The sequence below is a fragment of the Piliocolobus tephrosceles genome, chromosome 15 (assembly GCF_002776525.5).
Source record: "Piliocolobus tephrosceles isolate RC106 chromosome 15, ASM277652v3, whole genome shotgun sequence".
Lineage (NCBI taxonomy): Eukaryota > Metazoa > Chordata > Mammalia > Primates > Cercopithecidae > Piliocolobus > Piliocolobus tephrosceles.
In genome coordinates this window covers 55,308,438-55,336,002 of record NC_045448.1, presented here as the reverse complement: position 1 = coordinate 55,336,002, position 27,565 = coordinate 55,308,438, and the positions used below count along the sequence as shown (strand labels likewise).

At 40.1% G+C, this 27,565-nt stretch overlaps 1 protein-coding gene across 1 annotated transcript in view; it reads right to left on the bottom strand.

Moving 5' to 3' along the window:
• EML6 (EMAP like 6) overlaps window positions 1-27,565 on the bottom strand; it is a 253,531-nt gene that overhangs the window by 45,426 nt on the left and 180,540 nt on the right. Inside the window, exons 20-24 of the mRNA XM_023190182.3 lie at window positions 24,676-24,817; window positions 21,262-21,414; window positions 20,958-21,089; window positions 13,191-13,279; window positions 7,384-7,560 (exon numbers count right to left, since the gene is read on the bottom strand). Of these exons, the coding sequence (XP_023045950.2) occupies window positions 7,384-7,560; window positions 13,191-13,279; window positions 20,958-21,089; window positions 21,262-21,414; window positions 24,676-24,817 (693 nt within the window). The remainder of the gene's footprint in view (window positions 1-7,383; window positions 7,561-13,190; window positions 13,280-20,957; window positions 21,090-21,261; window positions 21,415-24,675; window positions 24,818-27,565) is intronic.

Sequence of the window (27,565 nt, the reverse complement as noted above, 5' to 3'; positions counted from 1 at the left end):
CCCAAACAGTAAATAGACGAGAAAGTGCTCAGCATCCTTAGTCATCAGAGAAATGTAAACTGAAAACACAACTGGATACCACTATCTACTCCCCAGGACAGCTGAATTTTATGCATCTGACAACCCCGAATATCAGCAACTGGAACTCTTACATTTCTGGTGGGAATACAAAATGATACCACTTTGGAAAAAGGTCTAGCAGTTTCTTAAAATGTTATATATTTTCCCCATGACTCAGAAATTCCACTCCTATGTATTTACCTAAAAGAAAGAAAGCATATGTCTACAAAGACTTGTCTAAAAATGTTCATAGCAGCTTTACTATAACCCAAAACTGGAAAAGTATGTTCATCATAGGAATATGGATGAACAAACTGTTATATCCATACAATGGAATTCTACTGAGCTATGAAAATGAATGAACTATTATGCAACATGGATGAATCTCAGAAACATCTCTGAGTGAAAGAAGCTAGATAAAAAGCAGTACCTATTTCATTTATATGAAATTCTTAAACAGGTAAAAGTTATGGTGAAAAACACTGGAATAGTTGTTTGACCTGAGGAGGGAGGGGGCATGGGGACTGGCCCAGACGGAGTATGAGGAAGCAGCCTGGGGTGACAATGGCCTATATATCTTCATAAGAGATGGTTATATATGTATATGAGCTTTTGGTCAAAGCTCATCAAATGGAACACTGAACATTTATGTATTTCAACTGTATATAAATTTTACTTAAAAAATACCATAAGCAAATCTTGAACTCTAGATAATAATGTACATGATGTAACATTTAGGGGTAAGAAATCTTGATATCTAAAATGTACTTTTTCCTCCCAGCTTTACTGAGGTATAATTAACAAAGATTTTATATATTCAAGGTGTACAACAGAATTTGATATATGCATATGTTGTGAAATAACTACCATAATCAAGCTAATTAATGCATTAATCATGACATAGTTACCACTGTGTGTGTGTGTGTGTGTGTGTGTATTTGGTAAGGACACTTAGGATCCACTCTATTAGCAAATTTAAAGTAAATAATACAGTATAATTAAATATAGTCACCATGCTATATGTCAGATCCCCAGAACTTATTTATCTTAAAAGTTTATACCCTTTGCCCGGATGTGGCGGCTCACGCCTGTAATCCCAGCATTTTGGGAGGCCGAGGCAGACGGATCACCTGAGGTTGGGAGTTCAAGACCAGCCTGATCAACATGGAGAACTCTCATCTCTACTAAAATTACAAAATTAGCCAGGCATGGTAGCACATGCCTGTAATCCCAGCTACTAGGGAGGCTGAGGCAGGAGAATCGGTTGCACTCAGGAGGTAGAGGTTATGGTGAGCCCAGACTGTGCCACTGCACTCCAGCCTGGGCAAAAAGAGCAAAACTCCATCTCAAAAAAATAAAATAAAAAAGTTTATACCTTTTGACCAACATCTCCCCATTTCCCCCCACTCTTCAGTCCTTGGCCACCACCCTTCTACTCTCTACTTCTACGAGTTCAACTTTTTCAACTTCCACATATATATGAGATCACAAAGTATTTGTCTTTCTGTGCCTGGCTCATCTCACTTACCATGTCCTTCAGGTTCATCTACACTACTGCAAATGACAGGATTTCCTTCTTTTTTATGGGTGAATAATATACCACCATATATATGTGTGTATACACACACACACACACACACAAGTACTTTCCTTATCCATTCATTTGTTGATGGATACTTCAGTTGTTTCCATATCTTGGCTATTGTGAATAATGCTGTAATGAACATGGTGTAGATATTTCTTAAAGATACTGATTTCATTTCCTTTGGATATATACCCAGAAGTGGGATTACTGAATCATATATTAGTTTTTAATTTTTTGAGAAACATTCATATTGTTTTCCGTAATGACTATACCAATTTGTACACTGTTGGTGGGCATAACAGTATACAAGAGTTCCGTTTCTTTACACCCTCACCAACACTTGCTCTTTTTTTAATAGACATCCTAACAGGCATGAGGTGATATCTGTGATTTTGATTTACATTTTCCTAATAAGTGATGTTGAACATCTTTTCATATACCTGTTGACCATTTCTATGTCATCTTTGGACAAACATCTATTCAAGTAATTTGCCTATTTTAAAATCATGACTTTTGCTATTGAGTTGTCAAGTTCATTATATACTTTGTATATTAACCCTTTATCAGACACATGGTTTTACAATTATTTTTCCCATTCCATAGGCTGCCTTTTCATTTTGTTCATTGTTTCATTTGCTGTGCCAAGTTTTTAGTTTGATGTAGTCTCATTTGCTTTTGTTTTTACCTGTGCTTTGGCTGTTACATCCAAGAAATCACTTGCCAAGACCAATGTCAAAGAACTCTTTATATTTTCTTCTAGGAGTTTTATGATTTCAGGTCTTACATTCAAGTCTTTAATCCATTTTAATTTTTCCAAATGGTGTGAGATAAAGATCCAATTTCATTCTTTTGAATATCCAGTTTCCCTGACACCACTTATTGAAGAGACTGTCTTCTCCTTATTGTGTACTTTTAGTATCCTTGTCAAAGATTGACTATATAATATGCATGGATCTATTTCTGGCATCTTTATTCTGTTTTACTGGTCTATGTGTCTGTTTTTATGTCGGGACCATACTGTTTTGATTACTATAGCTTTGTAATATAGTTTGAAATCTGTATTTCAAAGTGTGACACTTCCAGTTTTATTCTTTCTTGGGACTGCTTTGGCTATGTAGGTCTTCTGTGGTTACAAACAAATTTTAAGGATGTTTTTCCAATTTTTGTGAAAAAAGTGCCTTTGGAATTTTCATAAGGATTACATTGAATCTGTAGATTATTTTTTGGGTAGTGTGAACATTTTAACAATATTAGTTCTTCCACTCCATGAACACAGAATCTCTTTCCATTTGTGTCTTCTTCAATTTATTTCATGAGTGTCTTACAGTTTTCAGTATACAGTTCTTTTGCCTCTTTGGCTAAATTTATTCCTAAACATTTTATTCATCTTGATGACACAGTTTTTTTTTAGATAGTCTAAGTACATAAAAATGTAATTGAACTGTGTATGTTAGCTTTGCATTCTACAACTTCACTGACTTTGTGAATTCTAACAGTTTTCTTGGGGGGCAGTCTTTAGGGTTTTCTATATATAAGATCATGTTGTATATGAGATAATTTTACCTCTTTCTTTCTGATCTGGATGCTTTTTCTCTCCTAATTGCTCTGGCTAGGACTTCCTTGACTTGTTCCTGATCTTAAAGGAAAAGCTTTCAGCTTTTCATCATTGAGTATGTTAGTTGTGGGTTTTTCATTTATGGCTTTTATTAAAGTTCCTTCCTTCTATATCTAATTTGAGTGTTTTTAATCACGAGAGGATGTTGAGTTTTGTCCATCCTTTTCCCACATCCAATGAGATAATAAAATGATTTTTATCCTTTATTCTGTTTATGTGGTATATCACATTTACTGACTTGCATATGTTGAACCATCCTTGCATCCCAGGGACAAATTCCACTTGATCATGGCCTATGATCTTTTTAACGTGCTGTTGAATCTGGTTTGCAGTATTTTGTTTCAGATTTTTGCACCTATATTCATCAGGCATATTGGCCTGTAGTTTTCTTGTAATGTCTTTATCTGGTTTTGGTCTCAAGGTTCTTCTGGCCTTATAAGATGAGTTTAGAAGTGTTCCTTCCTCTTCAATTTTTTTTTTTTTTTTTTGAAAGAGTTTAAAAAGGACTGGCAATATTTTTTTCTTTAAATATTTAGGAGAATTCACACATGAAGTCACACGGTCTTGGGCTTTTCTGGGAGGTTCTTGATTACAGATTCAATCTCCTTGCACATTATTGATCTGTTCAGATTTTCTATTTCTTCGCGATTCAGTCTTGGTAGGTTGTATATTTCTAGAAATGTATCATTTCTTCTAGGTTATCCAATTTGTTGGCATGTCATTGCTCAAAGTAGTCTCTTATGATCCTTTGTATTCCTACAGTATCGGTTATGATGTCTCTTTCATTTATAATTTTGAGTCTCTTTTTGGCTAGTCTTGCTAAAGGTTTGTCAATTTTATCTTTTAAAGAAAAAAAAAACTCAACTCTTAGTTTCGTTGGTCTTTTCTATTCTCTTTATAGTCCCTATTTATTTCTGTTCTAATCTTTATTATTTCCTTCCTTCTGCTAACAGTAAGCTTAGCTTGGTCTTTTCCCAGTTTTTTTGAAGTGTAAAGTTAGGTCATTTGAGGTCTTTATTTTTCTTTCTTAATTCTACAGTTTACTTTAAATTACAGAATTTAGGTTGTGGGTTTCTGTGAGTTCACTATATTATTCTCTTGCCTTATGTGTATGCTTGAAAATCTTCACAGTAAAATCCTGGGAAAAAAGCATACACAGAAGCTGAATGTGCAAAATACAAAACACAGTGTAACTCTGTTAAAACAGGAATAGGATTTCAGAGCTTTTGCACAGGTTCCTTCCTGGCCACTTGAGATATACCTCCCTGGAACTCTGGTCTGAGGAACACAACTTGAAATGATGGTGATATATAGATAAACCACCTTGTCAGGCAGGGAAAGTACTAGCAAGGTGCAATAGTACTGTGGGGGTTTTAGTTATCTAAATAGCTACTCCAAAACCTCAGTCTACTAAAACCAGGGTATCACTAACTTTTTGCCTTGTACTGCTAGCAATTTCATTTATACGTAGAAATAGCAAGAAAAATGGCTACTTAGAACTAAATTCTGATTAAATAAGAAGGGCTGGTAAGTGACAGATCATTGGCAGAGGGTGCCAGGTGGCTTTGGGATGGGCAATGAAGGTAACACTGGACATAATCAGATGTGTATTTTAGAAAGGGCTACTGATGATAATCGAATCAGGTATTAACAAAGGAAGGAGAAGAGAGGAAAAGCGTCCAAAGTAACCAAAGTGGCCATAGAGGTAACTGGTATGTTCAGGTTAAAATGTACAAATGACAGGATGAGCAAACAATTGAGGATGAATACAAAAGCCTTGCACAGACTTTTAAGTGTAGTTTCTGGAATGAAGACAAAAAATAAGACTTTTGAAAAGGATGTGAAAGATATATTTAGGGATAGAAGCAAAATAGGGAAAAGTTAGGAACACTTCTTAATCAGATGGCTTCACAGGAACTGAAAGTCAATTTCTCATTTCCTCTGTCAAAGAGAATGCCCTTGAAACCGTGAAGGAGAAAACAACTCAGTTACGTGAGTACAGGTACCTTCAAACGTGACCACAGAAACAATACAGTAACAGCTGAAAAGTTTAGAAATCAGGAGAGGTGGCATCAAACATAAAGTGGTTCTTGTATCCCAATGGGAAAACAAATAGGTTCTGGCAAATATTGATTCATGAGGTTATGTAATCCCTTGAAAATTCTAGGATGAAATATTACACAGGAGTTCAATAAGCATTTGGAAAAAGAAGTAGTGATTACCAGACAGTAACAGGTACACTGTGAACTAACCTCACATATTTTATTGGTTGACTTATTAGGAGAGATTAAGGATGACGGAGACCAAATCCACTTGTCTTTAGGCAAGACATTTGGCAAGTATTTAATGATGTCTTCTTGGACTAGGATAAATGGCTGTACAGGGAGGTATTTTAAATATCTGTTACTGATTAAAGAACTGTTACAATGTGTAGATTAACAAACAGAATGTCAGCTGGGTGTGGTGGCTCATGCTTGTAATTCCAATACTTTGGGAGGCCCAGGTGGATTTTTTGAGTCCAGGAGTTTGGGGCCAGCCTGGGCAATATAGTGAGACCCCATCTCTACAAAAAGTAAAAAAATTAGTTGGGCACGGTGGTATGCACATAATCCCAGCTACTGGGGAGGCTGAGGTGGATTGATCACTTGAGTCTAGAAGGTAGAGGCTGCAGTGAACAGTGATTGTGCCACTGCACTCCAGCCTGGGAAACAGAGCAAAACCCTGTCATTCATTCATTCATTCGTTAAAATAAATAAATAAATAAATGGAATGCAAAACTGAATTGACGGGGAGGTTCCTGGAGTTGACGTTTGATTGTTTCAGTTTCTCTTTTTTTCTATGATTTAGAACTTAGGATTTTGAAAGCAGAGGATGACATGCTGCTGCAAGGGAGAGAAAATGCTTTGACAAGGTATTCAAAGATACAGATAGGATGGAACATTGAGAAGAAATAAATAAAACTTTTTGGGTATGAATGTAAAGTTCTGTATTCAGATCTCAGAAAATCAATTGTGTAAGTATAGGCTGGTGGATAATCTGAACATTTTTGAGATTGACGTCTATGATTCAATTTTTGTAGTGTGGCAGGCAAAAGGGCCAACGTCAGTTTCGTTTGATTTAATACAAATGTAAAAATCAAAACCAAGGTAGCAGTCCCACTGTGCTCTGACCTGATCAGATTACAACTGAAACACTGAATACAGTTCTAGATTAGACAGTTGAAGGAAGAATTGACAAACTGCAGTGTGCTTAAATGGAGGGGACAGCTGTAAGCCATGGAATATGGGAAATATCGGAAGGAACTAGAAATGTTAGGCTGGAAAAAAAATGAGACTTCAGGGGGTCAAATGTGATCTTACTAAAGATGATGGCTGTTAGAGGAATGGAATTGTTCAATGATGGTTCAGAAGGTAGAATTGTATTTAAAAAGAAAAGAGGCCAGGCACAGTGACTCACACCTGTAATCTCAGCACTTTGGGAGCCAAGGCTGATGGATCACAAGGTCAGGAGTTCAAAACCAGCCTGGTCAAGATGGTGAAACCCTGTCTCTACTAAAAATACAAAAATTAGTGTGGCATGGTGGCAGGCACCTGTAATCCCAGGTACTCGCAAGGCTGAGGCAGGGAATTGCCTGAACCCAGGAGGCAGAGGTTGCAGTCAGCTGAGATCATGCCACCGCACAAAAAAAAAAAAAAAAAAAAAAAGAGGAAAGAAAAGAATTCAGCTCAACACAGAGGAAAACGTTTTAATAATTGGAGGTATTTAAAAATCAGTTGGGCTGCTGTGTGGTATTAAGTTCCTCATCTGTGGAAGTATCCTAATAAAAGTTAGAAAGGCACTGGTCTGTGAGGTTGTAAAGGTAACACTTACGTTGTAGTTTGTGAGATGTTGGATTTGGTGACCACTAAAGGCCTTTCAAGGTAGAGTTCTATGCCGTGAGAACTGCACTGAAATTAGTCACTCAAACACAATGTCAGGGAGGTTTTTATACAGCATAAATAATACTCTGATAATATGAATTGCTTATGACTTCAAATTTAAAAAAATGCACTTAGATACAATAGATAGATTTAAGGTTATTTATGAGACTGAGCAAGTAAAGATAGTAAACATGCAATATTACCTTGACGGGATATGAGAAAAGCTTAACAAAACCAAAATCATCTCCAGTGGCTAAAAGGGAACAGTCTTTGGTAAGACTGGCAGCATTTACATCAGTTACATCGCTATGTGCTGGCCAGATTCCCTCACAGGTGGGCCCCAGGACACAGGTCCATGTGTCCCACTGAATCTTCTCAATCTGAAAACGAATGAAAGAGAATTATATTTTTGCACAACCTAGTCTGTTTTATTTAAAAGAAACAGTTTGCACCTGAGTAATTCTAAATGACTCTGACAATAGGTATTTGTGTTGAGTGCTGAGGTACACAAATTCTAAGTTGCATATTTAAAGTGGTTATTTGCATTAAGAGACCAATACTGCAGTCAAATATCCAAGTGTTTTTCTCTAGATAAAATGAACATTTTGAAATTGTGGACATTTGACAACAATAAGGTATTTTAGTTCTTAACTAGACATTTATACACTGTATAAGCCATAAGCTGGATCCAGATTCCCCAACCCCAGCGCTGATGTCTTAGGCTTGAAAATTCTTTGTTGTTGGGACTGTCCTGTGCATGTCAGGATGTTTAGAGCATCCCTGGTCTCCACCCAGTGGATGCCAGTAGCATACCCTTGTCCCCAGGCATTGCCAAATGTTCCTGGGAAGCAAAATTGCTCCCAGTTGAGAATCACTAAGCTAGGCTGATCAATGGAGATGATCATTTAGCAAATTATTTTAGTTTATTTTAAGAAGTTACAAGATACAACTTGAAAAAAAATGACTGCTTCCTTGGAGGAAAAAGTAATAAGATTCTGCAGCAAGCTTAATATCCTGTATGCTCTAGAGAGACTACTGTAAAAATCCGAAGAGCTATTCATATTGTATTGCCATGAATCTTTTATCCTTTAAAACTGTTTTGTCTGAAATTCTTGGCTAGAATATTTTTAATTTTTATAGGTTAATCCTGATAAGATCGAGGGTTTTCTTTCCATTTACTTAAAACAATAACAACAACATTATGGCTTTCCTGGGAGATTTTGTCTCATGCACTTTCTCATTCAAGATCTGCTATTACACCTTAATATTCCAGTTTCTTTAGACAAAGCACTGTTCAGAAGGAGTATAAGAAATTAGAAAACTGTAGCTAAAGTTAAAGCCCAGATCTCTCCTTTTCAATCTGAAACTGCTTTGCACGTTGCTAATGTACCTTGCCTAATTTCTGCTTGTTGTTACTGCTTAGAAGAGAAATTACAAGATAAAGATGCAGCCAGGAGTTTTAGTCACAACATGGTAAGATGCTATACATTTGTTAGTCACTCAAATTTCTCCTCATTTAATCTTGTGTGTTTCTTTTGGAGGCACACAGAAGTGGAACCAAAAATCTGCATCTGGTCCTGTGACTTGGGGGCCTCAGGTAGGGACACAGACTGAGGTGACTCAAGGTGGTTCCCCCAGAAATCATCTCAGTTTTAGAAGGAGAGTCTCTCAACCCCTTATGATGTTCTAACCTAACCTTCACAGGAAGAGAAGCAGGGAACCATCCCTTGCTGGTTCTGGAAGCAGGCTTTTGGCCATTGACTCCCTTCCAAATTCTAGATTCCATCTCCTAGTCCACTTGCAATCCCCACAGTGATGCTAGCCTCCTTATCCCAGCAGGAAAGGAAAGGGAGCTGGTATTCCTCCCCTGGCAGACACCCCAACACAACACCATTGGCCAGATCAGGACACCGTACTCTCCAGGGGAAGCAAATGTCTAACTTGCTGGAAGCTACAGAAACTGGACTTAAAATGGAGCATTAAGAATGATACCTATAATCCACCAATGCAAAAGGGTTATATAAACTTGTTAAAAATGCTGGAACTAAGATAGAAGGAGAGTCCTCAAGGGATCCCTTCCTCAGCACCTTGCCTCAGGTAGATGTTATCATTTTGCAAAGGAAGCAACTGAGGCCCACAGAGAGGTTACATCACTGCAGTCACAGTATGCTTAGGAAGCCGAAGGGGGAGGTTTGCTCCAGAGACTTTGCCTCCCAGTATGGTGCTGCTTTAACTGTACCATTTGTATCAGATGGATTTGAAATAGGCATTTTAACATTTGTCATATTTTAACAATTTGCTGGGTAAGCTTTGTATTAGTTTACCATGATTGTTTCTTAAAAATAAAATGCTTATTTGAAAAAGATTTTCCAAAATCCCTCATGCTCAGTCGAAGGGCCTTGGCATCACTAGGGAAGTTGGCCAAGAAAGCATCAGTTGGAGGGACTTGCAACCAACATCATCATGAATCAGCCTCTGGAGTAACAAATGTGCACCATGGGGTAACAAATTAACTCTTCAGAGCAAGCACCTGTCACTTTGGGGGGCATTATAACATCAATTTTCCTCTTGTGCATTTTCTTTTATATAATAATTGCTCATCTGTTCCAAGCCAGCCTCATCCTCCTCTACCATTTTGTTAAATTACATTTCATTTTAGTATACTTATTTGGGGGCATTAAAACAGGAAGGGAAAGTACAGCCGAAGTGATGTGAAATGATGCTTAAATCCACAGGAGAAACTGAGAGGCTTCATGGTTTAGGCCATGGAGTCACACACAGATGTCTCTGGGTTGAGATCACAGTGCTGTGGATCTTTTGCCCTCACAGAGCCTTAGTTTCCTTATCTGTAAAACCAGATTGACAACTATTAGGTAAAACTGTTATGAGGATTAAAATATAGGTGTATATATTCTGAAATTTGCATGGAGCCAAAAAAGAGCCTGAAAAAGAACAAAGCCAGAGGTATCATTTTACTGGACTTCAAACTACACTACAAGGCTACAGTAATCAAAACAGACAGGTACTGGTATAAAAAGACATACAGGCCAATGGAATACAGAACCCAGAAATAAAGCTGCACACCTATAACCATCTGACTTCGACAAAGTCAACAAAAATAAGCAATGGGGAAAGGACTCTCTGTTAAATAAATGGTGCTGGGACAACTAGCTAGTCATATGCAGAAGAATGAAACTGGACCCCCCCATTTCACCATATACAAAAATTAACTCAAGACGGATTAGATATTTAAATGTAACACCTCAAATTACAAGAATCCTAGAAGAAAACCTAGGAAATACCATGCTGGACATTGGTCTTGGGAAAGAATTTATGACTAAGTCCTCAAAAGCAATTGTAACAAAAACAAAAATTGACAAGTGAGACTTGGCAAGTTTAATTAACCAAAGGGCTTCCACATAGCAAAAGAAAACATCGACGGAGAAAAAAGACAACCTACAGAATGGGAGAAAACATCTGCAACCTATGCATCTGAAAAGGGTCTAATATCCAGAATCTAAAAGGAACTTACGTCAACAGGCAAAAAAACAACCCCATTAAAAAGTGGGCAACAGGAGTTGGAGACCAGCCTGAGCAACATGGCAAAACCCTGGCCCTGCTAAAACTATTATACAAAAATTACCTGGGCATGGTGGTGTGCATCTACGGTCTCACCTACTCGGGAAGCTGAGGCAGGAGGATCACTTAAGCCCAGAAAATCGAGGCTACAGTGAGCCGTGATGGTGCCACTACACTCCAGCCTGGGTGATACAGCAAGACCCTTAAAAAAGGGTCTTAAAAAAAAAAAGTGGGCAAAAGATATGAACAGATGCTCCTCAAAAGAAGACATACAAGTAGCCAACAAACATGAAAAAATGTTTATCACCAATCACTGGAGAAATGCTAATCAAAGCCACAAGATGCCGTCTCACACCATTCAGAATGGCTATTATTAAAAGTAAAAAAAAAAAATAACAGAATCTGGTAAGACTGAAGAGTAAAGGGAATGCTTATTCACTGCTGGTGGGAATGTAAATTAGTTTAGCCTCTGTGGAAAGCAGTTTGGAGATTTCTCAAATAACTTAAAGAACTACGATTCTACTCAGTAATACCATTACTGGGCACATGCCCAAAGGACAATGAATTGTTCTACCAAAAAGACACATGTACTCATACGTTCATTGTAGCACTATTCACAATAGCAAAGATATGGAATCAACCAAGATACCCATCAGTGACCAACTGATAAAGGAAATGTGGTACGTATACACCATGGAATACTATGCAGCCATAAAAAATACTGAAATCATGTTCTTTGCAGCAACATGGATGTAGCAAGAGGCCAATATATTAAGAGAATAAATGCAGGAACAGAATACCAAATACCACATGTTCTCACAAGTGGGAACAAAGCATTGGGTACACACAGACAGGAAGGTGGGAATAATAGATACTGGGGACTACTGGGGGGCAGAGAGAGGAGGAGGCAAAGGCTAAAACACTATCTACTGGGAACTGTGCTTACTGCCTGGGTGATGCCATCATTTGTATGCCAATCCTCAGTGTCATACAATAGACCCATGTAATAAACCTACACATGTAACTCCCTGAATCTAAAATAAAAGCTGAAATTCAAATAAAAAATAAAGGTATATAAAGTATCTGGCAGTCAACAAATGACCAGTGAATGAATGACATAATTAAAAATATCTCTTACTCAAGGCCATAAAAGCTCCTCTATATAAAAAAGTTAAAAAGAGGACGGATCAGAGACAAATAAATTGGAACTGGGGAGAGGAGTGAGATCAACATTTCTCAGTGAACAATTTCCATTAATACAATGCCATGATCTATAACAATGTATATTTTTAAAGTACTACACATATACTTCCTTTACAAACAATGAAAATGCAAAGGTACACGTGTCTAAATGTCTTTGGGAGAACCTTACAATACTGGGATGGTTTAAGATACTGGCAAACTGAAGCGAGGGAGAGGCAGATGCCTGCCACTCAGTGGCATACCCTTACCTCCTTTTCCTCTAAGGAAGCAATATTTCTTCATCCTCGTCAACACTTAGACCAGGGCTCGTTATGTGTACACTGTGAAAGAGGTACATGTCTACAAAAGGCATCTAGCTTTCAAGAGGGTGTTAGTTTAGGGATTCAAAAATTTTATCTAGGCTTTGATTTCAGCAATTAAAAAATGATGTATGTAGCTAAGGACACGAGGAAACACAGAAAAAAGAAAACAGTTTGATACAATACAATGGTCAGACTGCAGATTGTTTTCGTCTCAAAAAAATAATTTCCAGGCTGGGTACGGTGGCTCACATCTATAATCCCAGCACGCTGGGAGGCCGACATGGGCGGATCACCTGAGGTTAGGAGTTTGAGATCAGCCTGGTCAACATGGGGAAACCCCATCTCTACTAAAAGAATAAAATTAAAAAATTAGCTGGGTGTGGTGGCAGATGCCTATAATCCCAGCTACTCGGGAGGCTGTGGTGGGAGAATCTCATTAACCTGGGAGGGAGAGGTTGCAGTTAGCCAAGATGGCGCCACTGCACTCCAGCCTGGGCAAAAGAGCAACACTCCACCTCAAAAAAAAAAAAAAAAAAATCTGTTGTTATAGATAATAATGTTCATAATTACAAATAAACATTGAGAAAACATGCTTCAAAATGTATGTTCATAAACAGCTTTGCACAAAATGACATGTCAAATAGAAAAAGGAATATATAACATCCAAATTGTTAGCTTATTCATTGTCTTCAGGCAGAGAAAAATTAAGCAGAGCATCAACTGTACATTGCTCCACCAGCGGTGTGATAAATCCCTATGTTCTGGGAACCTGGAAACCAGATTAAGCAATCGGATTTAAGACATGATCAAGCTTAAAGGTATACTAAATATAATACATCTTAGTAGTTAACGTGATAGGTTTTATTAAAATGCACATATTAAATCTTCACAAAATATCTTTAAAAATCTTTGTGTATGATCGTTACCTCTGAAGGTCTTATTATATGCCGTTTGCCTCTTGGAGCTTCAAAAAAAAGTTGTTCTTTGGCACCTGAATTAACTTGCAATAATTTTCCTGTTACAACAGAATGAAGTAGAGAGACAATTAAACTCTGACTTTAACTCTTTATTATAAAATGAGAAGCATGGGTGCCGCTATTTTGATTCGTTTTAATCAAAGTCTCATAAATTGAGTAAATACATTTTGAATTATTCAGAAGGGCGTGTACTGCCAATTACATGATGTGGTACAAACTGCAAAGCTGTGATTTTCAGAATATGGACTTCATAAAATTTGACCTTGAACATCATTCAAACAACAGAAGAATAAAGCTTGATATGTTTTACTCTGCTGCACTGAAAACATAGTTTTCCAAAGCCTGACAAAAATCAGTTTTTCCCTCTTTTTCCCAGTTGCCTCTCAGCAAACTGTGTTGGCAAGAATATGGCATTGGAAGATTATGGCAATTAGAAGTAAATCGCTTATTGTGGGCATTCACATTTACTTCGGCCTGAATTCTAAGTTTGCCTTTAAAGCCTAGAAACAGACCACACAAAATAAACTATAAATGCTCATTCCTTCCCCACCCTCTGGTCTTACTTGAAAATTTCACAAGAAATCCAGGACTTTCCCCAAAGAAAATGTTGGGCAAAAATAGTCTTTCAGTCTGATGGACAATTATAATCTTGGATTTGATGTTGAAAAAGGTTAGATTTCCTACTTGGAAATCTCCTACAATGGCAACAGTCTTGTAAGGCTTAAAATGTAAATGACTCAAGGTATATATGTTCCAGTATTTTTGGCATTTTAAAAATATTATGGAAAGTTTCAAACACATATAGAAGAGTATAAAGAACCCCGGGATGCCCGCTGTCCAGCCTCAACAGCTATTAACACATGGCCAACCCTGTTTCATGAACCTCCACCCTAGATTATTTTGAAGCAAATTTCAGACACCATAATATCTCACCTATGAATAATTAAGTATACATATACATAATATTTCTCTTTTTGTTTCTTCCCCATAACTATGGTATATCTAGTAGTCTTGAAATATCTTTCTCAGAAAAATAATACCAAAATAAGAACTTTTCGGTTTAGATCGTGTTCTTTAGCACTTAAACAGGCACCAATTTGATCTGAAATCTAGCTTGGCTAATCTTTTTTTTTTTTTTTTTTTTTTTTGAGATGGGGTCTTGCTCTGTTTCCCAGGCTGGAGTGCAGGGGTGTAATCTCGGCTCACTGCAACCTCCACCTCTTGAGTTCAAGCGATTCTCTCGCCTCAGCCTTCCAAGTAGCTGGGATTACAGGCACCCACCACCACGCTTGGCTAATTGTTGTATTTTTAGTAGAGACAGGGATTCATCATGTTGGCCAGGGTGGTCTTGAACTCCTGACCTCAGGTGATCCGCTCACCTCAGCCTCCCAAAGTGCTGGCATTATAGGTGTGAGCTACCACGCTCAGCCTAGCTTGGCTAATCGTAAGAAGTTGTAGATCTACTTCTATATGACTAAAAATAAGGTTCTCTCATTTCTAAATGACAGCTGTAATCATTTCTAATTTGGTGAATTATAACATTAGGGGATTTTTCCTTGACTTGGAGCAAATGTATCTGAAAACGTGTACTCTGAAATGGGCACATCTTCTGACTTTATGGCTGAATATATGTAAGTGAGAAAAGAAAAAAGGGAGATAGTTATCTTTGGCTATTTAGCATTATAAGAAAATGAGTAACCAATACTGTAAAGTAATTCTATTTTTAGGACAATCAAGAGTGACTGCAAATGACAAAGCATGTGGACAAATAGTTAAAGTATTCAGTGAACACATTCTTTGAATACAGCTAATTTTAGATGATGTTTGGCCATGAGATACTAAAATAACTCAGAGGACTGTAATCCTCAGATAAATCCCAACAATTTACTTTACACTATAGTTTCAAAGATCATACTTCACTTAAAACCAAAAACGAGAAAAATCTCTCAATGAGGTAATTTATGATTGCAAAAATATTTGAGAATCTAAACACATAGACAAGTACCAGAAGTGCTGGATAGCGTTGCAGACAGCTCGTAGGGTCCCCATGTAGCCCACGCCCGTTCCCTGAGAACTGCCTCCGTGGTCATGTTTGTACTCTGGGGGCAGACGTTGACCCTGGAGGGGCCAGGCCCACACTGGGCTGGGTAATCATATTCTCTTGGGAAATTGGAATCCAAGAGGCTGAATCAGTTGGTGCCTACCGGGATGAGATGTGGACTTTGGGCCCGTGGGTGGCATTTTGGGGCAGCTGAGACTGGCCATGTGCAGATGAGGTAGAGAAAGGCCGCTTGTGCAGAGAGAGGGGTCATAGTCAGACGTAAGACCCAGAAGAGCAGTGGATGCTGAAACTAGCTGCCTAAGAGTGGGAGAGGAGTAGAGAGGAACTGCTTGCTTGGTTCCTGTGCGTTTTCTAGCTCATTCCTAACGCTAGTTCCTTGGCAGGTTGCTTCCTGCTCTTGGATTCTACAAAATATCTTCGTATCTTTCCAATAAACTCATCTTTTATTATGATTTTAAAATTTAAGCCGGTTTCCAGCCTGGGCAACATAGTGAAAGCCCGTATCTACTAAAAATACAGAAAAAAAAATTAGCCAGGCATAGTGGCGGGCGCCTGTGGTCTCAGCTGCTTGGGAAGCTGCTCTGAGAGGGTCTCTTGAGCCCAGGAGGCACAGACCGCAGTGATCTGAGATCATGCCACAGCACTCCAACCTGGGTGACAGAGTGGGATTCTGTCTCAAAAAAAAAAAAAAAAAAAAGGAAGTTTAAGCTGGTTGGTGGGTTTCTGTTCTTTGCAATCAAGGATGTGAAGAAGAAAAAACCAAACCAAAAAGCTATTCTTCTATTAGGAAGGAATAATTTAGAGTATTTTTTTAAAACCAAAATTTTCTTTACTGCTGCTAATACACATTTTTTAAGCATGAGGAAATATTTAGGTCACCACTCCTTTTCCTCTCTGCCTGCTGTCTGTCTGTCTCTCTCTCTGTCTGTCTGTCTCTATCACCACTGAAATATTCTGAGGGCGAGGAGCAGAATCAAGAACAAAAACTCTGTTTAATGCATTTATAATTGCTCTAGAAAAACAGTAATCCTATTCTTTCAGAATCACATTTTTATTCACTGGAAATATCTGCTCGCACAGATTAAAAGCTGAAAGACACCCATGTCCTTACATCACACATCTTGCAGGTACCATAGAGCTTTGCAGCCCATAAAGTGATCCACATACATCACCCCAGCTGCTATATAATTTACAAGTTAGACTAATTTCAACAATTGGTACTAAATGTACCAAATATCAGGCCATTTGCAATAAAAATGGGAATGAAATGTGCTATTATGGCTCAAATTGTCATTTTTATTTTATTATTATTTTTTGAGACAGAGTCTCACTCTGTTACCCAGGCTGGAGTGCAGTGGTGCAATCTCGGCTCACTGCAACCTCTGCCTCCCAGTTCAAGCGATTCTCCTGCCTCAGCTTCCCAAGTAGCTGGGATTACAGGTACCCGCCACCACACCTGGCTGATTTTTGTATTTTTAGTAGAGATGGGGTTTCACCATGTTGGCCAGTCTGGTCACAAACTCCTGACCTCAGGTTACCCACCTCAGCCTCCCAAAGTGCTGGGAATACAGGTGTGAGCCACCATGCCCAGCCTTCAAATTGTTAATTTGTAAAGGATGTTATAGCCTGTTATTTCTAGAAATGAACTTACAGCATTTAGAAAATATCCTTTCTATGTTTTCTCTCCCTCCATGCATTTTTTTCTCAAGTATTCCATGCTGGAGCTTTCATTCAGGGGTAGCTGATGTTCCTGCAAAAGCCCAATGCACTTTTTGGTTTTCCAAGGACCTATAGTTGCCATGCGCACAAGAGGCTGCTGAGGCTGGCGGCTGTGCCATCCCTGCCGCTGAGAAGCCAGCTGGCTCTAGCAAATGCTTTCACTATTTTCGACAGGATCAAAGGCATGAAACAGATCCCTGCTTCTAATTTCTGCTCTCAACCTTGCCAGACCCTGGAGGCCCCTGCTGTGAAAGCGAGGCTGGTCTTGAGGCAGCATGGCATATTCTCGAGATCAGGCATTTTGGGGACTGGGATGTCGGGAATGCAGGAATATCAGGATGACACATGTCTCATAGCTAGTGGAGTTAGATCAGGCAAGATTCACAGGCATACTTCCTCTTATTCTCCAGATGGTATAATTCCTCCCTAAAAATCAGAAGTGTTTCCACTACTCTCAATCCACAGAAAGCACTTGGTCCAACCCCTTCACCTGACTGAAGGCACCCTTATGATGAAAGGCAAGGTGGCTTTTCAAAGACCTTTGACTCCACTCCTCTCCTGCTCACTCCCAGGGCCCTCCATCAGCCTCCTGAGCTCTAGGAGGCTGGCCTTGGGCAGGATTATGGAAATAGGGAGGTTTGCTTCTCTTCCCACCAAGTGATGGTTCCATATTGATGGACTTTACACAGACCTTTCCCCAGGTCCCTCCACAGCAGGACCCCCCGATCCTGGCTGAGATCTTGTGCTTTCTATCTGGGACTTACTTCTCTTTATACCCCTAGCATCTGACACAGGGCCTATATGTTTGCAGAATTAAGAACAAACAAACTCCCTAAATGCAAATGAAACCCACAATGAGATACACTTCACATCCATTAGGACAGCTACTATCAAAATAAACACATAAAATAAGCTTTGGCAAGGATGTGGAGAGATTTGAACCCTTGTGTACAACTGGTGGGAATATAATATGGTAGAGCTGCTATGGAAAACAGTATAGTAATTCCTCAAAAGGGTAAAAATAGAACTACCATATGATTCAGCAATTACACCCTTGGGTATATACCTCAAAGACTTGAAAGCAGGGTTTTGAAGATATATTTGTACATCCATGTTCATAGCAGCGTCATTCACAATAGCTGAAATGTGGCAGCCACACAGGTGCCCCTCAACAGATAAATAGATAAGCAAAATATGGTCTATACATAAAATGAAACATTCAGTCTTTAAAGGAAAGAAATTGTGACACACACCACAACATGGAGGAATCTTAATCACATTATGCTAAGTGGAATAAGCCCATTATGGAGAGACAAATACTGTATGATTCCACTTATATGAGGTACCTAGAGTGGTTACATTCATAGAGACAGAAAGTAGAATGGTAGATGCCAGGGGTTGGGGAAATGAAAAGTTATCATTTAATGGGAATAGAACTCCAATTTTACAAGACAAAAAGAGTTGTGAGACAGAGGCGGTGATGGTTGCACAACAGTGTCAATGTTTTTAACATCCTTGAACTGTGCACTTAAAAAAATGGTTAAAATGGAGCTGGGCACAGGGGCTCACGCCTGTAATCCCAGCACTTTGGGAGGCCGAGGTGGGTGGATCACGAGGTCAGGAGATCGAGACCATCCTGGCTAACATGGTGAATCCCTGTCTCTACTAAAAATAAAAAAAATTACCGGGCATGTTGGTGGGCACCTGTAGTCCCAGCTACTCGGGAGGCTGAGGCAGGGGAATGGCGTGAACCCGGGAGGCGGAGCTTGCAGTGAGCCAAGATCACGCCACTGTACTCCAGCCTGGGCGACAGAGCGAGACTCTGTCTCCGAAAAAAAAAAAAAAGGTTAAAATGGTAAATTTTTGTTATGTGTATTTTACAATTCAAAATAATTAAGAAATCTTCCCAGTCAAAATTTACTCTTTATATATCCTCTTTTCTCTGGACTCTTCACTGCCTAATAGAAACAATAATGGGTTTTAACCCCTAATAGTCATTGGGTCGTGGGATTTCACATATTGTATCAGGTATTTTGTGTGTATGTGTGTGTGTGTGTGTGTGTGTGTGTGCCTGTGTGTGTGTGTCGGATTCTAAATAAAGTTAATCACACCCTATTCTACCTGGCAAGAGAATAGCAAGATAATAAATAGGGAGAAATCACTGCTTTAAAAAAAAAAAAAAAGCAGAGAATATCAAAGAAGAGTCTGAGAAGCAGCTGCTTTCATCGGCCTCACCAGTTCCTACATAAGTCACAGTGCCCTGCCTGGTCTTAAATGCGGGTCGAAGCCCTCGGCACTGTGTCCGGCTGTTACTGCCCTGACATGAAAGCGAAACGGACTTACCTGATCTCCCTTTGCCCTTGTTGGGACTTGTACTACCTTGTATAAATGCAATGCAATGCATTGCATGCTTTCTTCTCTATCTACTGCACTGTATAAAACTCCGAATGCTGTAAAGCTGAAATAAAGTCCAAATTCCAGTATGGCAAGTATAGTTACAACTAAATACCTGTCGGGCAGAAGGGTTTCCAAGTCCTGGTCTAAGGCCACTACTCCAAGAATTACTTGAAAAACAAATGTTCTGGCGTCTCTGAAATACCTTTTTGGCTGAGGCCTTCATCATCGTTCTCCTGATTAATTTTAACTGCTCCCACTCCAGGCTCACTACTTCTCCCCAAGATGGGAGGGAATGCCCCACTCTAGATCCCTCAGAGTTACCTAGTACCTACAAGTACACAGTTCAGCATGAAACTTCTACTCCGTCCCAGCCTGCGTCTCCACATTCCCCTCCCTGTACACCCTCAGCCACTCAGCATTTCTATTTCTTCATCACCCCCTGGTTCTTCCCACTTTTGCTCTTCATATGCCATATTCCTTTTTGCCTGGAATGGCTCTTCCTTGATTGCGCTATCTGGTGGATTTCTCCTCGACTCTCAAGATCAACCTCAAAGGTTACTTCCTTCTACGGAGGCTCCGTGGATTACTTCCAAGGAGCTTTCCCTCAGAGCATACATTGGGCTTGGTGCTTTTCTACCACAGTGGACCACAATGTCTCTGAAGGCGGGAATGCTGCCCATTCCCAAGTGCCTGCTCCAGACTCTTAACACCAGCCGAGTCTCGAGGATAGGATTTACAAGTGACTCACCCTACAGTGCAATGTTCCATCCTGGGTACTGAATGCTGCCGTGGCCCATTCTGAGTCCCTGCTCACCACTTCCCCTGTGACTCACCACTGCTTACTCACACCACACCCACTTTGTGCTCTTGTATTATTTATGGATGAGTATGTCTCCCTCACTCAATTATAAACTCCACAGGGAGCAGAAACCACGTCTTACTCACTTCCAGAGCCTCCACATTTGCTAGCTTAAGACTTTGCAACACCATAAAAGCTAGATTTATTAAAAAGACAAATCTTGATGGCATTCGTGGGCATGACTTGGGGGAGGTGGGAGTAGGTTGAGAGTTTTATAGAGCAGAGAAACTTTAGGCAGGCTGAATGTAGATTTCTACCTCTGCTGGAGGAGGAAAATTGCTTGAGGTTTTTTGGGCGGTTCTCTAAGAGGTGGAGCCTTGGGTGGAAAAGGGAAACAAGCCAGGAGGAGAAGGAGACCCAAGATAAGGAGAAAGCATACCCAACTAAAGGTGAGGTAGTGGCTTGCTATGATAACAAAAGGCATCATGTATCTTTAGCTGTCTCAAAACTCAATGGCTTGAATCAATAGTGACAATAATAATCTTAAGCATAAAAAGATGGAAAAAGTATTCAAAATGTTAGCACCAGCTGCCTCTGGGTTGTAAAATTACAGTCGTTTATATTGTTTTGGGTTCCCCTTTCCCATTTCTAATACTCAATTGCCATTCTCTCTAGAAACGATGCATAAATGGACATTATTTAAACACAGTTCTATTTGAAAAGCCACAACATACTTTACCTCTAGAGTCCCAGTCAATGTGTGTAATATAACTTGAAGCACCTTTACAGATGCCAACCCTTTTGCTTGTAAGTACGTTGTAAATATCCACAAAGTTATCATGGGATGCCACGGCAAGGTATTTTCCCGTATCTATAAAGAAAAATGTGGGGTTAACACCAAAGCATCTTATATAGGAATTTACTTCCAGGAACTTAGTATTTTAAAAGTGGGGAAAGGTCAAAGAAACATCTAAATAGTTCATTCTTGTAATTTTTTGTCCCAAGACTGTGTTGTTTTAAAAAGTATCTGCTGTCATCTTCACCTTTTGAAAACTTAATATCAGAGATCATTTCTTTTCTATGATGGAAAGAGACCATGTCTTCAACAGTGTCAGCATTTACAACCAGGAAACTCCCATCGTTCAAGCCAACTGCTAAGGCTTTCCCATCAGGGGAAAAGGCACAGCATCTTCCACCTACAGAAGAATCCACAAAAAACACTTATTATCCAAAACTTTACTGTCAAGCAAACCACATGAAGAGATGAAGAAATCTGATCATGTGCATTATGCACGGACATGTGACTGCCTTTACATTGACACTACACTTGTGAAAACTAAACCTTCATAATTTAAGGCATCTCTTGGCTTTGTGCAGTGACTCATGCCTGTAATCCCAGCAGTTTGGAAGGTCTAGGCAGGCGGATCTCTTGAGCCCAGGAGTTCAAGACTAGCCTGGGTTTGCAACATTACCTAGGTTAAAGTTTAATTGAAAAGTTATTTTTTATAGAGGTAAAACCCAGGCTCTACAAAAAATACAGAAATAAGCTGGGTGCAGTGGCTCATGCCTGTAATCCCAGCACCTCGGGAAGCCAAGGCAGGTGAATTGCTTGAGCCCTGGAGTTCAAGACCAGCCTGGGCAACACAGCAAAATCCCATCTCTACAAAAAATACAAAACTTAGCCAGGCATAGTGGCACACGCCTGTAGTTCCAACTACTCAGGAGACAAGGTGGAAGGATTGCTTGAGCTTTGGAGGCGGAGGGTGCGGTGAGCAGTGATCACACCATGGCACTCCAGCCTGGATGACAGAGGGAGACCCTGTCTCAAGAAAATAAAATTAAACATCTCTTCTCCCCAAATCCAAGGAAAATGACCATAATATCAAAAATACATTTTCAGCTTCTATGAGGTCTATTCATTCATTTATGAGTATTTAAATACCTGGGGTTTTCAAAAAATAAGTGGGGTAAATGGAGAAAAGGAGTACAGTGTAGGGTTAATAGGACCGGTATCTTTGCTTCCAAGAAAAGAGGTAATATTTAAGAATAGGAGTTCTATAATAAAATTTTCAGAAAACTTGTTTTAAAAAATATTATGCCTTAATACAACTCGCTTTAGAGGACCTCGTTTGTTTAGTTGCTCCAATTCTCTGATTCATGGATTGTAATGCGTAACTCTAGAGGTGCAAGATACTGTTCTTGCCTCTTCTGTCATGGGAAGAATGGAATCTGAACATTCTCTTGAGGGGTATATGGAAAACTAATTGGCACTAGGGTGATGGTACTGGATGAACCATGTTTTCTACTGCTTTGTAGGGTCACAAAGACATTTCTGAATCAGGAGCACGGACTTTGCAAAGGTATGTCTAAAAGGAAACCAATTCAAGAATATGCCTACCCTCTGCCACCATTCTTATTATCAAGAGTTGTAAGCACAGCCCCAGGGATAGGACAGCCAGGTGGCCCTGTGCCAGGGCATTTAATACCGAGCCTCTTTACCAACTCCTCTGTTCATGGTATGCTGAAAGCTATGTTCACACCCAAAACTGATGTGTCAGTACTGGGACAATGAAAAGACAAGCCTGCCCTTGAAGAGCATCACCACAATCTACCATACAGACCAAGACACATTTGAGAGTGAAGAGGAAAGCTATTAATAATTATACCAGAACAACAGGGGTAAGCTAGGTTGAATGGTTATCCTATCTAAGATGGGTCAATAGTTGTTCTTTTTAACTAATTTTTAACTTAGGGAATAAAGTCCATTGACTGACATTTAAGTCCTCCACCGTAAGGACTTGGCCTATCTTCCCCCAATATGAACTAGTGGCCAAAATGATTCTAGCTTGTAGTGATTAAGAGCATGGGCTTTGGACTTGGATTTGGGAAATCTTTCCTCCACCATTTACAACTCCCAAGAGTCTAGTGTAACGAGAGGCAACACGGCAGAGGGAGATAGTGTTAAGCAGTGGTCATAGGTGTGTTCTCAGAGTCACACTGCATGGGATTGAGTTTGGTTCCATTACCTTCTAAATGTGCAAACTAATTAAGCTCCCTGTGCCTCAGTTTTCTGATTTGTAAGTGGCAATAATAACAGCCTTACTCATGGGGTTCCTACAAAGACTACATGGAAAGAGTTGGCATAGTTGCTGGCCCAGCCATATTAGCCACCATCACTATTGTTAATACTGTTTTGACAGCTTTCTTCATTTTATTACCCTAGAATACAATCCTGATGTCTGCTTATAAAATTACTCAGTACAAATATTTTAGGGCCAGGCCCCAATTTCATCCTTTCCTCTTAAGGACTTTTATAGATCTTTCAAGCCTCAGCTCTCATCACCTCCCCGAGGAAGCAGTTCCAGGCTGTAGATCTCCTTTGAGGCTCCAGGGTACTTTGTGCCAAATATCTTCAGTCTGTCCTTCCACATCCCCTCTTTGCCCTTGTCCACCCTGCTCTGTGCCTGAAGCTGGCCTGCATGGAGAACGTCAGTGGGCTCCCTTGTCCTCTGGTTTCTGGTTGAATTTGGCCAAGGGGGAGCGTGGGTGGGAGATTAGAGAGATGGAGGAAGAATAGGGAGGCTGGGCCATTTATTTCCCTGGCTGCCTCCCGCAGGGGCACTGCATGCTGGCAGAGTCCCCTGGCTAACAGTGGTGGCTCCTCTCAGCCTGCCATCTCATGCGGCTCTCATATTCAGGGTTGCAGCAGCTGTCCCCTCCTCCTGCCCCTTCATGCCAGGGCTAGTGAGAGAGGCCGCCATTACTAGCTGCATAGCGCTGCACTACCCCGGGTCATTTCCTCACACCTTCCCCATCCCTTTATAAATAGTCCCATTTAAAAGACTCTCCTCGAATTACCAAATTTGATTGGATATGTTGCTGGGACTCTGTTCAAGTCCTATCTATCTCTGACGCTAGAGATGGGACCATTCATCATGGGATCCCCTGTGCCTGCCACACAGAAGCTACTTAATAAATGTTTGCTGAATTTGTACCTCTCAGTACACCTCATAGTTCTAGTGCATACAGGTGTTCAAGACATATTTACCCATTTCTTAAGTATTACATTTCTATATAATTGACGTTTGTTTTCAAGTCATAAAGTAAGTTCCGGAGACAGTTAGTTACAAAATAAACAGCATTCTTTAAAAGCTAAAGAGTTTCAATTGGCTCCCACAGCTCTCGATGAGAAGAAGGACATATTGCCCCCAGGTGGCAAATATCTGTGCAGTGCAAGGAAAATGAAGTGAAAAATGGAACTGGATCAAGCTAGCCTTCTGAATAATTCTACATGTGCTTAGTTAAGACTGTAGCAATCAATATAAAATTCCCATTGCCCAGCGTATTTTTGGGCATATAACAGGGGCCCTCAGTAAATATTAATTAAATGAGTGAATAAACCTGACACATTGTTACTTGTAAATACTCTGAGAGATGTGTAAGGTGGTGTTACGTACCTTTTTTGAGTTTCCGTACTGCCAGCATACGGTGCTGGGCGGAGAGTTCCCAGATGCGAAGTGTTTTATCATCGCTCACTGTTGCACAGATGGGCAGGAGAGGGTGAGCTGCCAACCCCCACACTTCTCCTTCCATGTGCCCCTGTGGCAGAGGAAAAGGGGCAACATCAACTCTACTTACACTGTCTGGCTAGCCCTTCTTTAGCCCGGTGCTGAATATTCAGTCCAAGAGTACCACAAAAAGGTATAAACAGGAATGAACACACTTTGAGCTTCCTTGAACCACAATGATCACCTGAAATAATTTTTTCACTTAAACTTGAAACAAGAGCTGGACCTACACGATGCTAAATCGTTCATTTGCATAGCAAAACATGAACTCGTTGCTGATTGGTTTTGTATGATGCCAAACATTTTTCCATTTGGCAACACCCAGGTGAACGGTGAAACGCCTGCTTTTCTGTTGATACTAAATAAACATAGTATATATGTACCCTCCTAGTAAAGCAGCTGAATCACAAGGACACAAACCATTTCCTTCAGTTAAATCATAAAAGATGCAGGTATGACCCATTCGTGTCAGTGGAACTGATGAGCAATATTCTCATTATTTAGGCAACTTTAGTCCTTTGAACATGTAGCATTTGGCAGAGCAGAAATAAAGGAAGCTAAATTTTCATTTCAAGTGTCCTCGGTGTAGCTAAGGTTCTGCATCTGTTCACAAATTGGCCTGTCCATGTGCTAACAATGAACATCCAAAACTGAAACGTGCTTAATAAGCACTGGACCAATTCCATATACCTTTATCTTATCACAAACACACTTGGCTGACTTAGAATAATAACTAAGATAAAGCAGTATTTTTTTTAAAAAATGAACACTTAACAGGGAGAAAATGAATTTGATTCTCATAATTTTTCACTCAATAATGCAGGGTAAAGATTAGTGCTACAGAGCAGTTAAACAGATCAGATTAACTATTTACTGAATTTTTGCTTTTTAATGGCTAATTATAAAAAGGCTTTGCTTAGTAAAGCAAAAAGGAAGCCCACACACAGGCATCTGAAAGGTGTTTGTAGCTGGAATGCTATGGAGAACAGGTGGCTTTCCAAAGAGAAATTGGATGATTCCAATTTAACTGAGAAGCTATTTGAGCAAAACAGTAAATTTGGCAGAAGATGTAAAGTTCCAAATACAGCTGACATTCAAATATGAGAAAATGAGGGGCTGAAGGGTACAGACATTGTTTTTGAATTTATTGGATTTGAGGACACCCTACATCCCCAGTTTTCTAGTCTTCTCTTCAGAAGCCTCCCAGCCCCAGAGTCACAGTCAGGGTACAGGTCAGGGGTCAACCTCACATCTTCCCAGACTGACTCTGCTTGAAACTCTTCTACAGACTGAGCCCCTTTGTGTATTTTAGTTAAGAACAGGATCGTTGGCCCGGCACGGTGGCTCAAGCCTGTAATCCCAGCACTTTGGGAGGCCGAGACGGGCGAATCAGGAGGTCAGGAGATCGAGACCATCCTGGCTAACACAGTGAAACCCTGTCTCTACTAAAAAATACAAAAAACTAGCCGGGCGAGGTGGCGGGCGCCTGTAGTCCCAGCTACTCGGGAGGCTTAGGCAGGAGAAAGGCGTAAACCCGGGAGGCGGAGCTTGCAGCGAGCTGAGATCCGGCCACTGCACTCCAGCCTGGGCGACAGAGCAAGACTCCGTCTCAAAAAAAAAAAAAAAAAAAGAACAGGATCGTGGGATCCAGAGATCCTTTTAAACCACTGCCTTATATTGATATCAAAATTACATTTCCTTAATCTGTTTATTTTAATCCCCGTGTAACACAGGATCAGACAGTAAGCGAGGCAGGCTTGGAGGACCTTGACTGGCACAAGGAAATGGTCTTAGGATCCTCCTTTGGTGCTGATCACCCATAAAGCTGATCATAAACAGCTGTTCAACTGCGAGCTGACTGCTTCAAAGCACACATGACGGGAAGTACCACAACCCATCACCTGTCATTCTCCCCTCCCCCAACCTTATTAAAAATAAGCAATCTATTCCAACTGTGATTGGATTGCCATGCCACCGAAACTGGTACAGTGGTTCTAAAATCTTCTCCCAGCACGACAGTCCATCGTCTCACTCACACTGCCTCCATAGTTTCTTCACTTTCCCTTGGTGTCTCTATCGTCTCTCAGAACAGGACTGTGAGATGGTCCTGGGCAGGCAGGAAGCCCTTATTCCACTGCGCATACACACAGCACAGAGCAGACCTGGGCAGGAGCCCAACAAACATGGACTGAACTGAAATACTGAGTTCCACCTAAGAGGAAATAGCAAATGAGAATGCAGAAGAGGAAAAAAGGATGCTGAGAAAAAAAGGGAGAGAATGGTACACATATAGGTGGCAAAGATGGTAACTAACATCTGGTCTGAAGCTTCCACCAGCTCAACCAGCCACCCCACAGCTCAGGGGCTTTCCTGCAGCGTCCAGGTTAAGAGACATGGGGAACAGCCTGGTGAGGTGAAAAAGGGCTCTAGTAAACCTTGGTTGGAATCCCAGCTCTGCAGTTCTCAGCAGGTGACTGTGGGTAATTTTCTGGGCATTAGGTCCCTCATCTATAAAACAATTTAACACAGCCAATCTGTTGTGGAGATGAGACAAATTTAGTACAATGGTATTGCCTGACACAGAGTAAGTGCTGAATATATGATTGCTGTGGTTATTTTTCTTATTAGAGCAATAGAAAGAAACACAGGAAAGAATAGAATTGTAGAGAATTAAGAAGTGGAAAGCCTTTATCAAGCATAAAACATATTTAAACCAAACTACCTCAAATGTAACACAGTAAGACAGAAAACAAAGTTTAGATCTTACAGTATTATTTAA